At 44.2% G+C, this 23,682-nt stretch overlaps 1 protein-coding gene across 2 annotated transcripts in view; it reads right to left on the bottom strand.

Annotated features, from left to right (window-relative positions):
* Nucleotides 1-2,778: 2,778 nt before the first annotated feature.
* Nucleotides 2,779-23,682, bottom strand: part of LOC110085354 (septin-2) — a 71,019-nt gene continuing 50,115 nt past the window's right edge. For both annotated transcript variants that reach the window (XM_020805456.3, XM_072983391.2), the window contains exons 12-13: nt 20,091-20,181; nt 2,779-3,793 (exon numbers count right to left, since the gene is read on the bottom strand). In XM_020805456.3, coding sequence (XP_020661115.1) covers nt 20,113-20,181 — 69 coding nt within the window. In that variant the 3' untranslated portion in view covers nt 2,779-3,793; nt 20,091-20,112. The remainder of the gene's footprint in view (nt 3,794-20,090; nt 20,182-23,682) is intronic.

The following is a 23,682-nucleotide window of genomic DNA, read 5'->3' as shown; positions in this document are numbered from 1 at the left end:
ATCATCATCTAGCAAAAAACAAATTGTCTAGCAAAAATCGGTTTGCGAAGCAGGGACCAAACAGTGTCCAGCGAAATTCCCCCACAGGAATCACTGTTTTGTGAATCGCTATAGCGATCGCAAAAAGTCAATGTCTAGCAAAAAAAAACTGTCATGCGGGGTAACTGTTTAGCGAGGCACCACTGTACTAGACAGCTGCAATCCATTCACAAGAGTGCTACCCAATCAAAGACCCGGGTCATATCATAAATTTATGTTCATTGGCAATCTTATTGGCAAAAATGTCCCTCTGAGAGACGCACAGTGGTTTCCAGCCTTGCATCTCCAGATGTTCTCGGGCTCCAACTCCCAGCCATCCCAGGCCAGCACCGCTAGGGGTTGGAGGCTTCTGGGAGTTTTCGTCCACAAACATCTGGGTTACCCAAGGTTGGGGACCAGTTTCAAATGGGCAAGCCCCAGGCTTGTTCAGAACAGAAACTATGGGGGGGGGGGAAAGGACAGTACATTAAGGGCAAAAAAGGATCAGGATGCTAAGGGGTCTGAAAGTCAAATCCCCAGAAGGAACAGATGAAAGAGTGGAGTGTATTTAGCCCGGAGAAAAGAGGAATCAGTAATATTTATGACTCGCTGCACGACTGGAACCATGGAGTAAAAACTGCATGGCATCACATTGAGTCTAAGTGTTATGTGAGAGGTAGGGAACCTTTCCACGTTGCTCATGTTTCAAGCAATACATTCCACATTTCCCCTCTGGACTGGCCAGGTTGGGTGGGGAGGGTGGGAGTTCTAGGCTCAAAGAGGAGAAACATCACCTTCCACCTCACTGCTAAGTTTATTCAGCAGTTGGACAAAATGTCTTAAGAGAGACAAGAGGGTTTCTTTCACAGCAGCTAGCTTCCTTCACGAGAGGTCTCGGAGCAGCATTTGGACACAGCCCTTCCCGGCCTCCCGAAGTGAAGAAAGCTTCTTGACCAGCATCCCCTCTTAATTCCCGAAGTGCTCAGGTCTGACCTTCCTAAGGCCATTTCATGCCCATACATGGTTGGAAAAGACAGGGATGGATTGAATGAAGGGTTCTAGTGTAAAATCCCGTCTTGTGCTGGTGGACCGGATGCTTTAGGGGAGCCCACAGCAGGACATGAAGATTGCCGTCCAATCTGACTGATTCCTTCCAGGCACTCCAGTAGTTGCTTCTTTTCTTCACTATCAGAAGGCACAGAATGAAGTTAGATCTGCTGAAATCATGGGAGTCTCCAATCCCATTGATTCCACTGGGCTTTGCGGGAAGCGTGACTACAGTTTGGAGCCCCACAGAGCAGTCACAGTTATTTAGGCATCCTTCAGTCTCGAAAGACTATACTAACGTGCTCTGTATGGAGGACTTGGAACAGCATCTAGTGTGGCTGAGGAGGCCAATCCGAGAGTGACCATCCCTTCCACACTGAAGACAAATACAGTCTGTCCCCTGTCCAGCTCCCTGATTTTGCTGCTTTCGGGACTGCCTCTTTGCCTCGGCCTGCTGGACAAGGGTCTCTTCAAATTGGGAGAGGTCGTGATGCACCGCCTGCCTCCAGGCTGAACGCTCAGATGTCAAGGTTTCCCATCTGTTGAGGTCCATTCCTAAGGCCTTCAGATCCCGCTTGCAGATATCCTTGTATCGCAGCTGTGGTCTCCCTCTGGGGTGATTTCCCTGCATTCATTCTCCATACAGGAGAGCTTTTGGAATCTGACCATTAGCCATTCTCACGACATGCCCAAGCCAACGTAGACGTCACTGTTTCAGTAATGTATACATGCTAAAAATTCCAGCTCATTCTAGGACTACTCTATTTGGGACTTTGTCCTGCCAGGTGATACCAAAAATGCGTCGGAGGCAAGGCATATGGAAGGTGTTCCGCTTCCTCTCCTGCCGTGCACAAAGGGTCCAGGACTCATTATCATGAATAAATTTGAAGAAGTCACAGTGGAGTTTGTGATTTTATAATTATGTTGGGTTGGTTTGCATCTCCTCCTTTCCTTCTTGTGAGTTTGCTTCTTTTTATTCCAGGTCAACCTTCCAGAGAATTTCTACTGCACGGTAGCCTATAAATTATTTCTCTGCATGTCTCCCTAGGAACGGCTACAGCTCAGTGAGTTGGAGCGAGTTGACTGCACAACCAAGGTTGGAAGTTCGAATTCCCACTGTGCTCCCAGGGAGAAAGGCCAACTGAGATCACTTGGAGGGAGTGTGCCTGATGGGGTTACGTGCCCTACTGCCGCTGTGGCTTGGGTGGTGCTGCACAATGGTTAGAGCCCATCACCGGAAGGGTGGGGGGAACTTGTAAACTCCTTCTGCGTAGTTTTATACCTAGAAAAAAGCCTGCGGGTTTCAGAAGTGCATCATTGTTACTTCTATATACTAATCATACACGAATCTAAGAATAACAACTAAAGGATTTAAGCAACATTTTAATGCACATTTGTGTCTGTTGAGATCCGAAGTAGCAAACTACGGGTCTTAGTGTTTCCAGATTATCTTTCCTGACCATTGGTCATACTGGCAGCAAATGATAATGGGGGCTGGAGTCAATCATCAGTAAGGCCATAGCTTACCTGTTCCTGGTGTGGATGATTTTTTTGGGGGGGGGAGGGTTGCACCTCCATATAAAAATAATCTTTTTACCCTCTTAGAAGGAATGCTACCTCACCCGCCCGCCTGCAACTTCATTTTTCTGCTGTAGCTACAAGCTGTTCAGACGTTTAATGAGCAATGTGAAATATAAAGCTAAAAGCCACACATTGTTATCTCATATCTATCCCATTTATTACAAAACTAAGGGAAAGTTAGTGCCATAATACATACAAAACGTTGGAAGTACGTACCGTTTGTGTTCTCCACTGAGGGGGAACCAGAAATGGCTCCAACAGAAACTGATTCCTGATTTAATACCTGAAATTTCAAGACGGATCATTTCGGAGGCCTCTGAGAATATTTGGCATGGAAGACCCTTTCTGTGATTTAAGGCATTGTGGATAAAAGGATGTCTGGTCCCCCTCCCGTCACAGATCTGATGAAGCATTAGTGTTCAGTACCTTTTTTTAAAGAACAAAGCACCAGAGGAAATCCTACCCCTAAAAGATACTTAGAAAGACAAACTGTGCTAGAAAAACATTATAAACTAGTGACGAGCAGTACAATGGTTCAGTCAAATCTTAACAAATAGTAGATCCGATATGGAACAAATAATGCACATTTATAGTAAACAGTTCAACAAGTACTTTTAGTTAAGTAGAGGGGGGTAGATTTGTGTTTTGAAACTCCAACTCCCAGAATTCCCCAGGCAGATTTCTATTCTAGAAGAAAGACAGGTACTGCCCGGGGATTCTGGGAGTCGTAGTCCAAGAACACAATTCTGTCCCCATCTATTTGTAAGAAAAGGCAGAAAAAAGTACCAAGAATTACCTAGGGAGGAGGATGTGATTCCCTAACATACTCTCAAAGACTAGTACATATAGAATGCCACATTAGCATTTTGCGGGGGGAAGGAACAAAACAGGCAAGCAAAATAGGTCCCACATTATAAACATGAGCACATCAATAGTACAAAGATGAAGGACAAGATAGGCAGCATGATTAAGGAATGTATACATTGAGCAAAGGAAGAGGGGGAGGCTGGTTTTAAACATGATCTTTTCTGCCGCATTTTGTAGCATCCAGCCCTGACCGTCCATGCGCAATCCATTCGTGTTCACTAGTGTCATCGTCCATGTTCAGATAAAGCACTGGCTCCTTTTAAAGAGTGCCGAGCAACCACTGCAAGGGAGAGGAAGAAAAACGCCAGGTTAGAAGAGAAGCACATGGATTTGTCACTCACACAAAGAAAGAAAAAGCCAGCTGCACGTTGCTCTTTGCATTGAAGAAACATCATCATTACCCAGATGAGATCCATTGATAGATCTGTTTGCACTTGTTCATGTGAATGGCACTGGGTAGAGATGGGCATAAAACGAACCGGAAACCAAAAACCCCAACAAAACGGGCTGCTCTGTGGTTCGTTTCACAATTCGGTTTGGGGGTCCTGTTTGGCGGAAGCAAAATGAAATGCTGAACCTTCTTCCCTTTGGTGTTTCGTTTGCTTCGGCAAAACGGGATGCCCGTTCCCCTTCATTTCTCTAGGAGTTCATCACAAGCCACCCATTTTCTGGTTCATGAGCATGTCTAGTTCTCTGAGAATGGATACAGCCAGGATTTCCTACCAAGACCAGCGTGATTCCGTCGTCTGGCCCATCATGACAACCAGCCTGCAACTTAGATCCATATAATTTGTTCAATTTATAATCTCACGCCAAAGGCAGGAAGTTAAAGCTGAAAGAGAATGGCTTATCTTAAGCTCCCCAGTTCACGGCAATATTTATCACAAGAGGTAACCTTCGCTAGCTCTCACCAAAGAACTGGGGAAACAGTCCCTAAGACACAATCCTGCGATGAAAGAAGACACTTTAGGAAACGGAGAATCAGAACCCCATCTCCAACTTCGGAAAAGTCTCAGACGACGGCAGTACGGTCACAGGGTGTCTGGTCTGGATGCCACCTGGTTATGTCAGATGACCGTTCACCCAGCTCATTCTACATCCGGGCGATGCAGAATTTCTAAGCCTAGGAAAACTCAACTCTGCAATTTCATTGGAAGGTGACTAAAATAAAGAAAATGCAACTTAACCTGGATTCAAGAGAGGTTAGGTTTGATTAGACTCAACACTCAGTTCAGCAGCGGGGGCACGTTGCCCTTCCCGTTTCTTTGAGAAAGGGCCAGTTCCGCTAAGTCAGGCACTCGGTCCTCGTTGGCGGTGGAGGCTGGGAGGGGGGATTGCTGGGCAAAAGAACAAAGAAAAAAGGTGGGAGAAAGAGGAATTGGGACTCCGGAGAGACTGGCAAAGGAACCAGGCCAGGCGTTTGCTTTAGATGACCAAAGCACTGAAAGAAAGAAAGAAAGAAAGAAAGAAAGAAAGAAAGAAAGAAAGAAAGAAAGAAAGAAAGAAAGAAAGAAAGAAAGAAAGAAAGAAAGAAAGAAAGAAAGAAAGAAAGAAAGAAAGAAAGAAAGAAAGAAAGAAAGAAAGAAAGAACGAACCAGGGCTTCCCTTTCCTTGGAAATGTTCATTTTTTAAAAAAGTTGTACTGACAGAGTAACTTGCAGATTTGAAACAGTAAAAACCAGTCTCTCTTGAAACAGGTTCTATTCGCTCTTAGCAGCCAGCTGTAACCATGGTCCGCTGGAATGAACCCACCCATCTAGTCTGTTTTTGGAAGCTAAGCAGAGTTGGGACTGTTTAATGCTCAGTCCCATCTGTTTAATGGTCATTCCTGGGACCTATAGGCAGGGCTAAAAACCAGCAAGATCCAGGGTCAGTGAGAGATGATAATACTAGACAAGATGAAGGACTAAAATGAAAGAGACTTGTTAGATTTTCATGGCTCTGGACTAGCTTGGGGCAGGTGGGTTAGAACTAATGTAGTCTATGGTATTCCGAGATAAGTATAATTGTTGTTGTTTAGTCATTTAGTCGTGTCCGACTCTTCGTGACCCCATGGACCAGAGCATGCCGGGCCCTCCTGTCTTCCAACAGGTATAATGGTCCAGTTAAATAGAGTAGTGCTGGCTGGATAGCTCAAGTATTTGCTTGGAGGCAAACGTTGGGGGTTCGATTCCCCATACTGCCTCCCTTGAGAAGAGCCAGCCTGGGTAGCCTTGGGCCAGCTGCACAGTCCCAGGGTGCCCCCTAGAGGAAAGGAAAGGTAAATTACTACCTGGAAAACTCTGAAAAGCATTGACTTAACGGCATATGATGATGACTAAACACAGGAACTGGCATTTCAGTTCAGAATTGTGCAAACGGCATTTGTTTCTTGTATCAGAATTTAGGCTCTTATGCTGGCATTCTCTATCTGCAAGATGCTCTGTTTAAGGGTGTCGATGTCATGATTATTGAGCCAGTTCATATGTAGACATAGCTCCATTCTGCATAATCTTATCTACTGAACTCCAGCCACCCCACATAGTTTCTCCTTGGAGGTCTCACTTTTTGCCATTTCTTTATCTGGCTCCATTTCCAGTTCTCCTTTTCCTCCAGTGGGCTCAAGGCAATACACCTGTTTTTTCGTCTTCTTCAACTTATCTTAAGAATATGCATGAGAAGTAAATGACTGGCCCACACCATCCTGTTAGGGTTAAAAAATGACTCCCTAGGCAGCTTCCAGTCGCATACAATATAAACAATAATATGCAAAAATAAAACCTGAACGCTATGAAGAACAAGCAGTGACACTGAACACATAATCCACCCTGATAAAAACACTCTGATCCCATAATTACCGTATTTTTCTGTGTATAAGACTATAGGGAAAGGGAAAGGTTCCCCTTGACAATTTTTTGTCCAGTCGTGTTCGACTCTAGGGGGCGGTGCTCATCCCTGTTTCCAAGCCATAGAGCCAGCGTTTGTCCAAAGACAATCTTCCGTGGTCGCGTGGCCAGTGCAACTTAGACACGGAACGCTGTTACCTTCCCACCGAGGTGGTCCCTATTTATCTACTTGCATTTTTACATGCTTTCGAACCGCTAGGTTGGCGGAAGCTGGGACAAGCGACGGGCACTCACTCCGTCACATGGATTCGATCTTACGACTGCTTGGTCTTCTGACCCTGCAGCACAGGCTTCTGTGGTTTAGCCCGCAGCGCCACCACATCCCTTGGGTATAAGACTATACTTTTGTCTAAAATCTTTATAGACTAAAAATTGAGGGTCATCTTATACATGGAAGTAAGCTGAGGAAAGAACAAAAATAAGCGGAGGGGAAAGCAGGGATCAGAACAAAGAAAGAGCTTTGATCCCTGCTTTCCCCTCCACTTGCCAAGCCCCACTTAGAGCTCCTAATTTCGGGTTAGAAAAGTGGGGGGTGTCTTATACATGGGGGCATCTTATACACGGAAAAATACGGTACAACAAAATGCATAAAATGTAACAACACAGTACAGTCTTGTTTAACAGAAAACAGCAGAAAAGGTTTTTAGATGCAACATATCCCGCTGGGAAATCAGTTCCACAAACATGAGGACAGTGGTGGAAAATGCCCTCTCTGGTGTTCCCACAAAGAGATTTGAAGAGGTCTTTGAATGGTGATCTTACAGCATGGACAAGGTGGCCTAGTGGTTGGGTGTTCTTCAGACAAGTTGATCCTAAGCAGTTTAAGGGTTTCGAAGTTGACAAAAGTGACTTAAATCGGGCCTGGAAACACAACGGCAACCCACACATCTTGTTTATTGGGGTCATCATCTGTTTCAAACCCCTACCTCTCCAACTAATACGGCAGCTCATGCTGTTATGCACCAAATGACATTTCCGAACCGTCTTCCAGGGCAGCCCCAGGCACAGGGTGCTACAGTAATCTAGCCAGGATTGTACTAAAGCGCAGCTCACTGCGGAAGGTTCCATTCCAAGAGATTCAGTTGAGCCCAGTCCCTCTGGTCTTTTCTGAACAAGTTATTATATTGCCCCTCTGACCCCACCACTAAAGCCATGTTGCAAAGAAGAATTTTAAAAATTATAACAAAAAAAAAAAGAGAGATTATGCCTCTTCATATGTTCTCCAAAGGGTTTCCAACCCTGTAAATCCATTGAGCCATTTTTATAACTTGACCAGAGTCCTTGCCTCTTACAGAATTCTAGCCAGGAGCCTTCATACCCCGTGTGTTTATGCAGCTGGACTTGAAAGCTGTTGAATGCTCCAGGTAAGAGTACAGGAAGGGGCTTAAACTATCTGGAGGCAATGTTAGGGTTTACATAAGGGACTCGTCAGCAAATGGCAGATGTGAAGGTCACTGGAGAAGATCTGAAGGGCGAAAGCCAGGGGGTCCTTGCTCACGTGGAAGTACACTTCAGCTGAGTATTATCAAGAGGGATGACATGAAGGGCTCCAGGTGGAGTTGCCTTTGAAAAGTGTTCGGAAACTCCAGCGGGTCCACATGCCGTAGCCAGATTCTTAACTGGGGCCGGACACAGAGAATGGGTCATTCCCCTGTTACAGCAGCTCCACAGGCTGCCAAGCCACTTCCGGGTACAATTCAGAGTGCTGGTTTTAATCTATAAAGCCCTAAATGGCTTGGATCCAAGCTACCTAAAAGGCCACCATCTCCTTTAAGAGCCTACATGAGTCTTAAGATCATCAAAAGAAGCCTTTCTCTTAGTCCCCATCACCCTCATAGCCATGTTTGATGGGGACACAGGAGAGGGCCTCCTCTGTGGCTGTTCCCAGACTTTGGAACTCCCTCCCACTGGAGGCCTGGCTGGCTCCACCTTTGCTGCCCTTCTGCAAGCAGACCAAGACCTTACTCTTCCCGCAGGCCTTCCTTTCCATGACTGGCTCACCAAGGGGATTTTTTTTTCTTACGGGGTCATTTTATTCTGTGTCTTAATTGTGTTTTTAATCTTGCTCTTATTTTGAGTTTTAATATGATATTTATTTAATGCTTTTTAAATATTGTAATGCTTTATTATTTGGTTATTAACTTTGTTTCTTTTAATACTGAGAAAGAAAGAAAGAAAGAAAGAAAGAAAGAAAGAAAGAAAGAAAGAAAGAAAGAAAGAAAGAAAGAAAGAAAGAAAGAAAGAAAGAAAGAAAGAAAGAAAGAAAGAAAGAAAGAAAGAAAGAAGAATGGATGGATGGATGGATGGATGGATGGATGGATGGATGGATGGATGGATGGAAGGAGGGAAGGAAGGAAGGAAGGAAGGAAGGAAGGAGGGAGGGAGGGAGGGAGGGAGGGAGGGAGGAAGAAGAAAGAAAGAAAGAAAGAAAGATGAATAAATGGAAGGAAGGAAGGAAGGAAGGAAGGAAGGAAGGAAGGAAAATAAATGGAAAGAAGGAAGGAGGAAAGAAAAATAAAAAGGAAGGAAGGAAGGAAGGAAGGAAGGAAGGAAGGAAGGAAGGAAGGAAGAGAAAGAAAAATGAATGAATGGAAGGAAGGAGGAAAGAAAGATGAATGAATGGAAGGAAGGAAGGAAAATGAATGAAAGGAAGGAAGGAAGGAAGGAAGGAAGGAAGGAAGGAAGGAAGGAAGGAAGGAAGGAAGGAAGGAAGGAAGGAAGGAAGGAAGGAAGGAAGGAGGGAGGGAGGGAGGGAGGGAGGGAGGGAGGAAGAAGAAAGAAAGAAAGAAAGAAAGAAAGATGAAGGAAGGAAGGAAGGAAGGAAGGAAGGAAGGAAGGAAGGAAGGAAGGAAGGAAGGAAGGAAGGAAAATAAATGGAAAGAAGGAAGGAGGAAAGAAAAATAAAAAGGAAGGAAGGAAGGAAGGAAGGAAGGAAGGAAGGAAGGAAGGAAGGAAGGAAGGAAGGAAGGAAGGAAGGAAGGAAGGAAGGAAGGAAGGAAGGAAGGAAGGAAGAGAAAGAAAAATGAATGAATGGAAGGAAGGAGGAAAGAAAGATGAATGAATGGAAGGAAGGAAGGAAAATGAATGAAAGGAAGGAAGGAAGGAAGGAAGGAAGGAAGGAAGGAAGGAAGGAAGGAAGGAAGGAAGGAAGGAAGGAAGGAAGGAAGGAAGGAGGGAAGGAGGGAGGGAGGGAGGGAGGGAGGGAGGGAGTGAAGAAGAAAGAAAGAAAGAAAGAAAGATGAAGGAAGGAAGGAAGGAAGGAAGGAAGGAAGGAAGGAAGGAAGGAAGGAAGGAAAATAAATGGAAAGAAGGAAGGAGGAAAGAAAAATAAAAAGGAAGGAAGGAAGGAAGGAAGGAAGGAAGGAAGGAAGGAAGGAAGGAAGGAAGGAAGGAAGGAAGAGAAAGAAAAATGAATGAATGGAAGGAAGGAGGAAAGAAAGATGAATGAATGGAAGGAAGGAAGGAAAATGAATGAAAGGAAGGAAGGAAGGAAGGAAGGAAGGAAGGAAGGAAGGAAGGCTGCATAGACTGGCTCTTCTCCTGGGAGGCACAATCAAACTCCTGACGTCTGGGCTCCAAAACCAGATATCTTTTCCAGTCAGGTCACCCTGCTGGAAATGCTCCAATTGATTGACTTTACAATCCGAGGCCACTTAGACAAGATTCCCATCCAAACCTCAGCCCGGCTGCCCCATCAACAAGAGGGCTGACTTAGCACAGAGTAAGCGCTCATAGGGATTTACAGCAGCTGCATCCTGCACATCTTCTGATGAGTCATCCATGCCTAAAGCAGAGGCAGGCAAGACACCAGTAAAAAGCTGGGCGGGACTGTCTGGAAAGAGTCCTGGGTCAGACTGAGAGGGGCCACAGCTTTGAAGGAGAACCGATCCTCTGCCTACAGAAGGCCCCAGATTCATCAAGTGGCAGTTTACCCCTCTGGCAAAAAAAAAAAAAGGTGGGAGAAAACTGTTGGGAGTTTTTGCAACCTCGCAATGTCTCACTTATTGAGACTGTAAGTGCCAGTTGATGAGGAAAAAAAAGGGGTGGTCCAATCTGGGGGACCTAAAGCTAATTCTGCTTTGAGAATTTTTTGCACTTCTGCTGTGCCGCTAAAGTACAGTGGTGCCTCACACAACGATGTTAATTGGTTCCAAAAAAATCAACGTTGTGTGAAACATCGTTCTGTGAAACACCATTTCTCATAGGAATGCATTGAAAACCGGTTAATCCGTTCCAATTGGAACGGATTGCCATCATTCAGTGAAAATCCCCATAGGAAACATCGTTGAGTGAAACAATGTTTCCTATATTGGAATGTATTGAAGCCGACAATACATTTCAATGCCTTTGCAAAGTCCTTTTTCGCTCCTGTAAAAGTGTCTTACAATGTTTGGAAGCTGTTTTAAATGATTGCAATGGTTAGTCCACCTCCTGAAACCTATGCAAACTGATTTTGGTGTTGTTCTGACACTTCGTTAATTTATGATGATTTTTTGTTTTTTCCATTGGAAACCATTAGACAGACCATCCAATGATTTCCAATGGAAAAAATAAAAAATCATCATAAATTAACAAAGTGTCAGAACAACACCAAAATCAGTTTGCATAGGTTTCAGGAGGTGGACTAACCATTGCAATCATTCAAAACAGCTTCCAAACATTGTAAGACACTTTTACAGGAGCGAAAAGGGAGATCGTTGTGTGAAAATCCCCCATAGGAAACATCGCTGTGTGAGGCAGCAAATTTAACAGAAAAAGGCATCGTTGTGTGAATTCATCGTTGTGTGAGGCACTCGTTGTGCAAGGCACCACTGTAGTTTAACCAAAATGCAAAGCCTTTACCAAAGATCCAGGAGAGCTGATCCTCATAGGGTAGCAAAGTCAGTCCAAAACCACTGTTCATTGTGTTCCGTTTAAAAAACTGAACTGAGTATCAAATGACTCTTTTTCTCCATCACACCTGACAGCAGCCGCTTCAGGGTGGATAGCTCTCTCTTCCAATCTCTTGCTGCTGCCTCCTAACATCTGCCGTCCGAAGCAAGTACCTCACTCTGCCTAATAGCAGGGCTGGCTATACAAGATCGAAAACTAACTTGCCATGCAGGATGCTTTCTAGTGTTGCAGCACGGTGTCAAAACGAGGAGACCCAGACTGAAGCCTGCCCTCGGCCGAGCGAGCTGCTCGGTCACAACCAAGGAATGACATCAAGTTAAGTATTATGACCAGAAGAGGCTCTGAACAGACATTTATGGGTACTTCAATTTTCCTACCTTTAAAAAAAAAAAAAAAACAGGATCCTACTGCAAAAGGGCACACAAGGGTCAGCAAAAGATGAAGAATTCCCAATTTTTTTAAAAAAAAAGCCTATCGACAAAAATTGTGAAAGAACACCATGACGGAAAGAGGGGAGCATACAGCCAGCCAGCGTGTGCCAAAAGTGAACAAGCAATTAAAGCATCCGCTAAAGAAGGGCACATTTTAAAAACAGATCACAAGTCATAAGACGCTGCTCAGTCTTGCTCTCCTTCGAATGAACACTTTTGTGTAGGCTTTTTTACCTCAAGGATTAAAAGCTCAGTACAAAAAGTAAAGCCCCCAAATCCTCTTTTACCACAGCATTAAACAGTTATTGTACTTTTGAAGTACGCAGCACTTTTTTCCTTAACCCGCCGTGCGAGGATTTGAAGGACGTGAGTTCCTTGGCGGACGCCACATACCACAGGTCCAGAACCTGCCTGAGCTAGAAAAGAACAAATCGGATAACTTTCCCCCCAAAACACACACACACACAAACACACACACACACACACACAGAGTTGGAGGACCAGCGACCAGTCGTAGGGCCTCCTCCGTGGTGGCTCCTCATCTTTCCCACCTCTGTTCTCTTAGAGATGCTGGGCAAAGCCCAACGTGGTCCTTTTGAGCTTTTTGAACTCTTCCAATACATGTCATTATGTGTGTGCACATGTGTTTTAATCTGCTAGCTTTGTTATGTTTCGTATCTCCCTCGTTGTCATCCTTCCATAATTTTTTGCAGCGCTCGCTCTCAGAGTCTGGGTATGTTACTTCTTTCTTTCTTATTTATTTATTTAAAATATTTGCACCCCACCTTCCTCCTTTCAAAGGGACCCAAGGCAGCTTACATCGTGGAAAGATAAGATTTAAAGCTAAAAAACCCAGTAATGATACAAGTCCTGGAAAGGGTTAAATGCCACAGTACGACAAGGTCTACGAAAATCCTACTCAGACCGCCGCCAGTCATTAAAGGAAAGTCTGCCTGAAGAGAAAGGTCTTTGCCTGCTTGTGGAAGGAGAGCAAAGTTGGGGCTGGGCTGGCATCCAGTGGGAGGGAGTTCCAAGGTCTGGGAGCAGCCACAGAAAAGGTCTTCTCCTGTGTCCCCATCAAATGCACCAGAGAAAGGTATTCCCTGATGACCTTAACACCTGAGCAAGCTCATAAACGGAGATGCGGTCCTTGAGATAGCTTTGACCCAAGTCATGTAGGGCTTTATAGGTTAGGTTAGAACCAGCACTTTGAATTGCGCCCAGCATCTTTGGTCTACAACCCTCAGAATCCCCAGCCAGCATGGATACTGGGAGTCGTTGTCCAAAGCGTAGCACTAACCTCTACTTGCTCTAACCTGGATCAAGGTTGCAAGAGGTGAAAATTGTTGCATGAATAACAGAACGACAAAACTGCTAGGTATGGGTGCGGTAAAACCACCATAAAAGCTCACAGAGTGACCTTGGTCAAGTGATGTCTCTCGCTCATCCTGGCCTACCTCGCAGGGCTGTTGAGGGTCTACTATGATCTGCCCTTAGCTCAGGCATGGGGAACCTTCAGCCTTGCGGGTGCGGGTGACCTACTCATCTCGTTATGTCTCAACATTAGCCTCGGTCTGATAGAAATTCAGCTCCAGAAACTGCCTGGAAGACCACCACTTCTGAGCATTTTTTTCCCGAACCTCGTTGCGTGTTTTCAAGAGCCAATTAAAAACCTGGCTCTTTAGACAGACCTTCCCTCCTGCCAATACTTGATTTTTTAACTTTTCTTGGTTTCTGTTGTTTATCCTCCCATCTTGATTATTATTGTAGATTTCAATTGTTGTTTTTGAAATCTGTTTTGTGTATAATATAGTGTGAGCCGCCCTGAGTAGACTCTCATCTAGAAGGGTGGGATATAAATCCAATAATAAATAAAATAAACCTTTTTTCCTGATGGAGGGCAGAAAGCAAACAGGACTCGCCAAAGAAGGCATACAGCAAAACCCCATGACCTTGGTTTTAAGATCTTTGCCACCAAAGAGTACAGTGGTGCCTCGCTAGACAGTTACCCCGCATGACAGTTTTTTCACTAGACATTGACTTTTTGCGATCGCTATAGCGATTCGCAAAACAGTGATTCCTATGGGGGAATTTCGCTGAACAAGGTTTGGTCCCTGCTTCGCAAACTGACTTTCGCTAGACGATGATTTTGACAGCTTCCTCCGCACTCGCAAAACAGGTATTTTCAGGACCTAAGCTTCGCAAGACAGCGATTTAAACAGTTGATCGGCGGTTCGCAAAGCGGCTTTCCTATGGCCGATCTTCGCTAGGCAACGACGATTCTTCCCCATTGGAACGCATTAAAGAGGTTTTCAATGCATTCCAATGGGGAAATGCTTTTCGCTAGACAATGATTTCGCTAAACAGCGATTCCAGTGGAACGGATTATCATCGTCTAGCAAAGCACCACTGTAACTCGTGATCCCAAGAACCCCAGCAACACCGAGAAGAAGCGCCCTCTTTTCAAAAGAAACCCCGCCACGTGCAGAGATCTTTCAACCTGCATGCGGCACGAAGAGCCGGGATTTCCCACCGTTGCAGTTTTAAGAATGAAAAAGGCAGCGCCAGGCTTCAAGCCTCCAAGGAAACTTAATGAGGCAAATCCCAACACATTTTCTGCCCACACCGTGAAGCCGACAGGCGGGTGACTCTCGAGGTGAGGCAGGATCTGCTGAAGTGGGGAAGACGGCCTCCTCCAGCCCCAGCTTAGCAAAACACCCGGCGGGACACAATAAAGGTGGTCTCTCCTCCAGAGCGAGCAAAAAAAAAATTGCTGCCTAAGCCGCACATTCCAGCTGCTAGAAGAAGCTCCAGGAACAAAAGCAATCTTTCCCCAGACGACTCCTCTCATCACATCACGTTGGCACTGGACCATGATTAAAAGTCTGGTTTCTAGGGCAACAGAGCTCACAGTTTTTCTTTTTTAACCCCCCCCCCCCGCGCACCTCCATTTAGGCAGGGAGTGAGGTTGACGGTCCTAGAAACAACATGCTTAGCAGGAGCTGGACGACTGGTTTTCAAAAGCACGACAAACCTTGTTGTGAGAAGTTGCAAAAAAAGTAACTTATCCACCCCCTTTTTTAAAAAAAAATCATCATTACATGGGGACATGATCAGATCAGTGGGATGAATTAACTCGACAGCATGTGAGGGTTATTGTGTGCAAAAGCCACTGGAGCTGTTTTCTTAAAATAAGGAGCTTGCGACCCCCATAGCCCTGCTGTTGGAGTCACAGTCCCATCAGCCCCGGCCAATGTGGCCAATGGCAAGAGATGATGGGAGCCGTAGTCCAACGATATCTTGAAGGCCACTAATTAGAATTCCTGTCTTGCACTAATGACAGAGAAAAGGGAGATTATACAAAATTTGCAAAGTGTTTGTTTGTGTATGTGTGTTTGTTTTGGCAACAGAGGCATTCTTTACCACTTCTTCTGAAGGATGGTGAGAGCGGGGAAGGGAGACAGACCCAGATTTAGGTTACTCATTCCCACTTCTGGAAAGAAACGCAAGAGAAAGACATCTCATCGCCTTAAAAGCTGCTATTTCTGCAACACAAGCAGATTTACATGGGCATCTAAAGTATATATACTACTGGACTTACACAAGTAAGCCTAACATTCTGAATTTCAGTCCAAAACTACAATTACATGCACCTCTAACCTACACGCAATACCTAGTGCCACTACAGTGTACCGGCTGTTGAGCTGAAAGCAAAATGGAGAGCTTAGAAAAAATGTCTTCTTTGGACACTCAAATCCCTCCGCCAGGTTGGGAGAATTTGGGGGGGGGCTGTCCTTCCCCCTGCAAAAAAAAAAGCCCAACCTGCTCAGCTTCCAAAATCAGATGATACTGATTCAGCTCACTCTCTTTACGCACATCACACTCGTCGAAAGCTTGGGCACCTTTGGCAGGTGTTCACGCGTGTTTCTTTGGAACAACAGGCCCACAATTCTCCGTCAACGCCATCACGGGCCACGTTGGCAGAGGGATGATTTCGAAATAATAACTTCTCCAGGGTCTGACATTCACGTGCATCATCTACAGAAGTACCTTGAGATGTTCCCCAGATGTTCTGGGACTCAAACTCCCAGAAGCCTTCACCATGAGCTGCGCTGGCCAGGATTTCTGGGGAGTTGCAGTCCAAGAACATCTGGGGACCCAAGATCGGAAACCACTGGAAGCAAGGGAGAACCATGCTTCTGAGCATCTACCACCCCCTTTTTTCTACAGTCGTGCCCCGCTTAACGATTGCCTCGCTTAACGAGGAAATCGCTTTACGTCGAGGTTTTTGTGATCGCAAAATAATCGTCTAAATGGGGGAATGTCGCTTAGCGATGATCGGTTCCCTGCTTTTTCTACTTCCCTTGGGAATAATCTTCCAGGGGCCACATACTAGCAGTGAACAGGATCAAACCTGGAAAGGAGTAAGCCCACCCCTTTCTCTTGCCTGTTCCTTCCCTCCCTCCTTCCCTTCTCCACTGGCAAGCTGTCTCAAGAGAGAGATTCTTTTTGCCAGAAGCCTGAATCACTTGCTGGCAGAGGTCCTTCGAAATTAAACCCAAGATCTCCAGGTTTATCACTCCTGAGCTAAAGGGAAGGAGGAGAGGGAGCGGAAGAAGATGACTCCCTTTCATCAGCGGTGTTCCTGATGCTCAGCTAACCTGGATCCTTTTCTGGATTATTATTTTTTCTTAAGAAGTCATAAGGTACGCTCCTGTTCAACCGGCAAAGATTTTGCACAACAGGCAAAACAAAACAAAAAATCCCAAAGGCCAGGGCGATTATTATGCACTTGAGTTGCTGCACACACCCTTATACCTAAGGCAGGGCGCACACACGTTGAACAGCAATAAGCTCTTCCCATCTGTCTTATTAAGGAATTGACATTTTCCTTATTCCTTATTTCCTTATCTGTAACTCGGCACTCTCTGCCTGGCTGCAGCTTGCTTCTTTTCTTAACGATCTAGGAAAATATTCAGACTTGGTTCCCCTTCTTGCAACGGTTATCTGACCACAGCTAGCTTATCTCCCTTTGACGGAGCGTATGAAATTATGAGAGGAATGTTACAGAACTATTAACAACCCAGGAGCACTTAATTTTTGTTTAGGGTTCTAAGGTCTTGAAATAGTTGGGCAATCAGTGATTTAAGGGAGGACTGTTCTGCAATTAAGGGGGAAATTTCGAAGCCGCAGCCAAAGAAGGACAGCCCTCTGTGCTGAACCTTAAATGTTTAGGAACTTCCCTGAATTAAAAACTGTTTAATTTTCCTGATAGATACACTTACCATTATTTAACCTGCAATGAAGTGAGCTTTGCAGCAGCATGGTAAAGGGTTTTTTTTTTTGCAAATCATGTGATTTTGTAAATTCCAGGCATCGACAACTGTGGGAGCCCTGTGTTAGGCATATGAAGTGGCCACACACTTAGAAGATTAAATCTAGAAGCACTGCTTTACTTCCATGATCTGACGTTCCACTGAACCACATACACAATCAGATCATGGGTGTGTTATTCCCTGACATATTTGTGTGTGTGTTCCTACTATCTGTTTGGCATACTCTATATTATACACACTGGTGTAAGAACCTTCTTTGGTGATACCTCAGTCAGTATCAATGCTAGGCCAGGAGCAGAAATGAGTATGTGGGAAACGCTGAAAGACACTTAGCGCTCAAATGCTGGGTTGGTAAGACTCGCGTTACTTGATACTATTTTTATGAACTGGAATATGTAGGGTATATACAAGTAATTACAGTGGTGCCTCGATTAATGGGCGCCCCGTTTAACGACGAAATCGCATAGCGATGAAGATTTTGCGACCGCAAAAGCGATCGCATAGCGATGTTTTAAATGGGGAAAAATCGCTTCGCGATGATCGGTACACTGTTTCGCTTACCGAGCATCGCAAAGCGATGATTTTTTAACAGCTGATTGCCGGTTCCAAAATGGCCACCGGGTTAAAAAAATGGCCGCCCGCTGTTTTCTGGGATGGATTCCTCGCTTACCGGGCAGCGAAAATGGCCACTGTATGGAGGATTTTCGCTTTAAGGTGAGTCTGAAGCCCATAGGAACTCATTGAAGGCGTTTCGATGCATTCCTATGGGCTTTTTAATATCGCATAGCGACGAAATCGCTTTGCAGCGATTTTTGCTGCACCGATTATCGTCGCTATGCGAGGCACCACTGTATATCTTTTTATTTAACCTTTTTTACATTTTCATGTTTTAATCTTTTAACTGTATTTTAAATCATATATTGTTTAATTTATCTTTTAATATTTCACTTACTGTGTTTTTTAACTGTGTGGATTTTAAAGTTGTGAGCCACTTTGGGTCCCTTGTTGGGAGAAATGCGGCATATAAATAAAACTAACAACAGCAACAGCAACAGCAACAGCAACAGCAACAACAACAACAACAACAACAACAATTAGATTAGGCATCCTTCAGTCCCGAAAGACTATGGTAACGTGCTCTGAATAGAGGTCTTGGAACAGCCTCTAGTGTGGCTAAGGAGGGCAATTCGAGAGTAATAATAATAATAATAATACCCTGTCTCCCCAAAAATAAGACCTAACCTAAAAATGAACCCTAGTATATATACGTTAAATAAATATAACTTAAATAAATGAATAAACTTTTCAGGATACTCGCAATATAAGCTTTTTTAGAACGCCAATTGCTATAGTATTTAGGCTTATGATGCCATGAATGTTGTCATGCTGAATTGCAGTTAAAGCTGTACTACTGTATTTCCCGGCTGCAGCTATGAACCTCTAAGTGTATGGTTTTCCAAAACAGCATAGGAACAAAAATAAAATATTTGTTTTATATATTACATTTGTTATCAAGCAATGGTAGATCCTGAGATTAGGACACTCATAAAGGTCTACTAGAACCCAGATTGCCTGATGTTTCCAGTCATTCTTTAATTTGTGAAACCCAAACCTAATTCCCCCTCTTCTGATGTTCCGTAAATCTTGTTTTCTGTAATATGGAGAAAGCCCAGCAGGTATAATTTGTCTCTGAGCATGGGCAAAACATTTTTAATTTTTTTTCATTATGGAATAATTGCATGCTTTACATCTTCACTTACTTAGAATCAGGAAAGTTTGCAATGATCCAGGATATAACCAATGTTTCAAATGCAAGCATTCCACGTCCAATGCCTGCTGTCCCCAATGTCTAACAACCTCATGATATTCGGACAAAACCAACCCATATACAACGAATAACAAGGCAAAAACCTCTTATTTGTTGCATCACAGCAGTGAGCGATTTTCGCTTTACGACGATCAAAAACAGCTGATCGTCAGGTTTTCAAAATGGCTGCCGGGTGCTTAAAATGGCTCCCCGCTGTGCTTAGGGACCGATTCCTCGCTATACAGGCACCGAAAATGGCCGCCGTATGGAGGATCTTCACTGGACCTTGAGTTTTTAGCCCACTGGAACGAATTGAGGGGTTTTCAATGCGTTTCAATGGGCTTTTAAATTTCGCTTTACAATGTTTTTGCTTAACAGTGATTTTCCTGAAACGGATTATTGTCGTTAAGCAAGGCACCACTGTACCTGGCTTTGGATGCTATGTAACTTAACAGGGAGTGGCATCCTTTGCTTCTCCGATTTGGGCCCCAGGATGTCTGGGGACGCGTGCCCCATTCTTAAACTACATCATATATTTGAATGATGGTGATCTTGTGCAGTTTGGCTTTCTTAGCTGCAGAAACAGATCTGCATCCCATTAAAGCCTCTACAACCAATATATAATGATCACGTTTGCATTTAATATAAACAGGAAAAGTAAGGTCTCAAAACAGTCAAACAAAAAAAAAACTTTCCTTAAGTCATGACTAGAATACCGGAATACTCATGTAGTTGTAAAGTACAATAGAGATCATATCATTGAGGCTTTATTTTCCAGAAGACAAGCAAAGCAAAATCTACTGGAGGGGGTTCTTTGCTGTTCTATACTTCATATCCACAGTTTAGGGGAAAACACGGGAAATTTACCCTTCTGAAACCAAAACAGGCCTTCAGGCATGACTTATTCCTGCCAAGTTTCAGATTAAGGTATTCTCAAAGGCTTTCATGGCCGGGATCTGATGGTTGTTGTGGGTTTTCCGGGTTCAGATTAAGCTTCAGGATGTAGCAGGCATTTATTTATTGCAGAAAAACAGAATTGATTTTATGGTTTTGTTTCTCTCATGGATCCCAAGCGCTTGCTTCAGTCATTTTACTGCTTGATTGGAGACTCTTGCACAAGATTTTCCAAGGAGCTGCAGTCCAATTCCTGTTTCATTTTTTGCTGAGCAGCAAATATTCCCCCCCCCAAACCGGTAAGAACTACAAAATATGAAGCTGCCCCTACCGTCCACATCCTGGTTGGTGTCTCATTCGTCACCAGGTTTCATCCTCATCTGGGCTTGCATATGGGCAATCATCTCCTGCATGCGGCGCAACTGTGCAAAAGACACAAGAATTAAGTTCAAACTTCTAGCACCATTTTTAAAATAAGACTATCTCTACCTTACAGGGTGGGCTCTGGCTTGAATACTGTGGTCCTTTTACTTGCTAGGACCCTGGTTTGCTAACTGTTGGTCAGGCAACCAGTAAGCTGCAGCCTATGATATGTAATAACAGAAGCATATAATTTTTATTTCAACAGAGGGAGGGAGACAGAACAAGGCAGGAAGTGAAAAAAGAACTCATTATCCAGTCCTCCCTTGTGCTTTAGTGTAATTAAAAAAACAAAACAGATTGGTTTCAAACATACTATCACTTGCTGTTTGATTCTGTAAGGAACTTAGGATATAATTCATTTTTTTTAAAAAAATCACAGTATAGATCATGTAAATATGTAACAAAAGATGCTATTTAAAGGAAAGAAGAAGAATTCTACTCTGTTCTTCAACCGTATTGCTAAGGCACTATCAGAACAAGGTACAGAGAAAGTCAGAAATGGGAAAATTGCTTTAACAGGTGACAACTTTCAAAGCCAACAATGGCCACTGTGACTCCCACCATCTCCCAGCCAGTAGCCAGGATTCTGAGAACTTGTAGTGACCTTGCTGGCTGTGGAATTCTGGAAGTTATAGCTTTTCCCAGTTTCTGGTGAAAACATCCTGCATATTCCCAGAAGCAGTACTGTCGATGACAATGCTAATTAAAATCAGAATCCTTAGGGAACTGCACTGGCCCCAAACCAACACATGCCCTTTCAAAACCGGGTCCATCTTTCCCCGCGGCACTATGCAGTTAGACCCAGTCACCCTTCAAAGTCTGCCGAGTCTCAGGATCAAATCCCACCTTAACGGAGCAATGTATGACCTGCAAATTACATTTTTCCCTCTAGGCACACAATTCTGCCCATGCACCATCAGACCTAGAAACAAAGTCCATGTTTATGTGCTGAAGACCAATCACAGGAAAGCAAGCAACGTCATTTGCAAAATGGAACATGCGGCATGGAGTAAGACAATCCCAGGTCTTATCACTTCAGGGAGCACCATTTCTAATGACATGTGAACTGCATTTAGATCATAGACCAGCACTCTCCTCCAGACATCTACAACTTGCTCTGCCCCTCCCATCAGCCTCAGCCAAACAGAGGCTGCTGTCCTCCCACACATCCAGATGGTGCCAGCTTGGGGAAAGCTGTAGCTGTATTCCCTGTGTATTTGGCGACACACGCTAAGCCATTTCGGTGATCACTTCAGAAGGCTGCATTTCACATGCCCTTCTTGGAAAGGTTTGCTGGCGGGTTTCGGGGAAGACCATCTGTTTTTCTTTGCCGCCCGGAACAACACAAGATCGTTTAAAGCCATGAACGGAGCAGCAACGGAGGAAGTCTCATTCCAGAGTGATGGCTTGCCCTACATTCTGTGCGCAGAACTGAAACGATCCCGTCCCTTGACATTTACTTTGGCAAGGAGGAAAGGAAAGGCCTCTTGTAAATATGGAGGCAGAAAATAAATGCCTTCTTCCCTCGCCCCAGCCCACTCAGAAGAAGTGGGGCCAGTCACTGTAAGGCTAAAGAGAGTCACCTCTATTTTTCTGTGTATAAGACGCCCCCCACTTTTCTAACCCAAAATTAAGAAATCTAAATGGGGCTTAGCAAGTGTAGGGGGAAAGCGATCAAAGCCCTGCAGGATCGCTTTGATCCCTGCTTTCCCTTCCATTCGTTTTTGTTCTCCCCTCAGCTTACTTCCGTGTATAAGACGACCTTCAATTTTTATTCTAAAGATTTTAGACAAAAGTATAGTCTTATACCTGGAAAAATACGGTAGCTTCCTGGTATTACCTGATTCATCTATGACAACCGTTCCCAGTCTTTTTTTTTTTTTTTTCGCTTTCATACCTCTTGGTAGCCCATTCCCATAAACTGCACCCTTCGTATTAGCAAAATGTTGGGAATTGATAATATGGATGCTGTGATTTCCAATATACATGTTTTGATTGTAAATAAATAAACAGGCTCAATGGTGAAACTGCAGTACTGCAGCCAAAACTCTGCTCACAACCCAGGTAGCCGGCTCGAGGTTCACTCAGGCTCCCATCTTTCCCAGGTCGGTAAACCGAGTACTCAGCTCACTTATGGGGTGAGGCAATGCGTACTCTGCATAATTAAATTGTAAGCTGCCAAGAAAGTGCTTTAAGTATTATGGGGCAGTACAGAGTAGGACCCCCCCATATCTGCTGGGGATTTGTTGCAAGCTGCGGTGCAGATGCTGAAAAGTGCAGATAATAGCAAATGCTACATATATAGCATGGTAAAAGAAAGAAAAAACTTTTTTTCACATGCATTACCAGAGCATGCAACTAGAGGGCTCCAGAGACCATGTCAAATAGTCTTCACTAATAAGTATTCATAGCACAGACTCTAGCTCCCTCTAGTGGCTGGTTCTAGTAATACATATGAAAGATATTTTTCCCCTCTGGATTTTTTTCTTTTAAGATTTTTAATATTTTCAGACTGTGGATAAGTCCTACTTATAAGCAGCATGCTTTGCTTTGCTTTTTTTAAATTGCCCAATAATGGGATTTAAAAGCAATGGAATAATAAGATAACAGATGGTGCCTATATGTTTGCATTCAAAACTGAAAAGATACTGTGAATTCAAATAAATACATTACAGAAGACACTCACTGAATACGGTTCACAGGACTGACTGAGGCTGTATATATACCAGTACCAATGTGAAAGTACTCGAACGTTCACAAAGCAGAGAAGAGTGAAAGCTGACCCTCTGAGAGGTGCACCACCGAGCATGCGTGCTGTAGTGGTGTGTTCACAATACATTTAGGAGGCAGGGACTCCCCACCATTCACCAAAACAACAAAGTGGGGGACTGGGACTTTGTTCAAGGTTAAATAACAAAGAAAACCCCTTCTGATCCTCATCATAATGTTCAATTAATTTCAGCAACTTCTGACTTAAGATTGTTGACCTATGTGCCTTTTCCCATCATTATTCAGTTTTCCCCCCTGTATTCCGAAATGCTCTGGTTCAAACCCATGGATGAACCATGTATCCCATGTTGGGATTCACTGCTCTGGGATGAAGCCTAGTGACCCAGGTGATCTCTGCACACCTGAAGCTGGGCCATGAAAGCTATGATAAACAGGGCGCATGAAGCTTATCACCTCCCACCCACCTCCAAACTCTACACCTTTTAACCTTGGGTAAAGGTAAAGGTAAAGGTTAGGGACGTGGTGGCGCTGCGGGCTAAACCGCAGAAGCCTGTGCTGCAGGGTCAAAAGACCAGCCGTCATAAGATCGAATCCACGCGACGGAGTGAGCCAACTGGTTGTGAAGTGGGCCTGGCAGGGCATGATAAACAGAGCTGTTTCCTTGCTGATTGAGACCAGAGATGGATTGGACAAGAGTAACAAACAGGTTGAAGGGAAGAGACGGTTGGGAGTATGTAAGTTAAAAAGGATGTGGTGGCGCTGTGGGTTAA

Source organism: Pogona vitticeps, chromosome 14, assembly GCF_051106095.1.
Source record: "Pogona vitticeps strain Pit_001003342236 chromosome 14, PviZW2.1, whole genome shotgun sequence".
NCBI lineage: Eukaryota > Metazoa > Chordata > Lepidosauria > Squamata > Agamidae > Pogona > Pogona vitticeps.
This window is presented reverse-complemented; position numbering and strand designations above follow the sequence as displayed.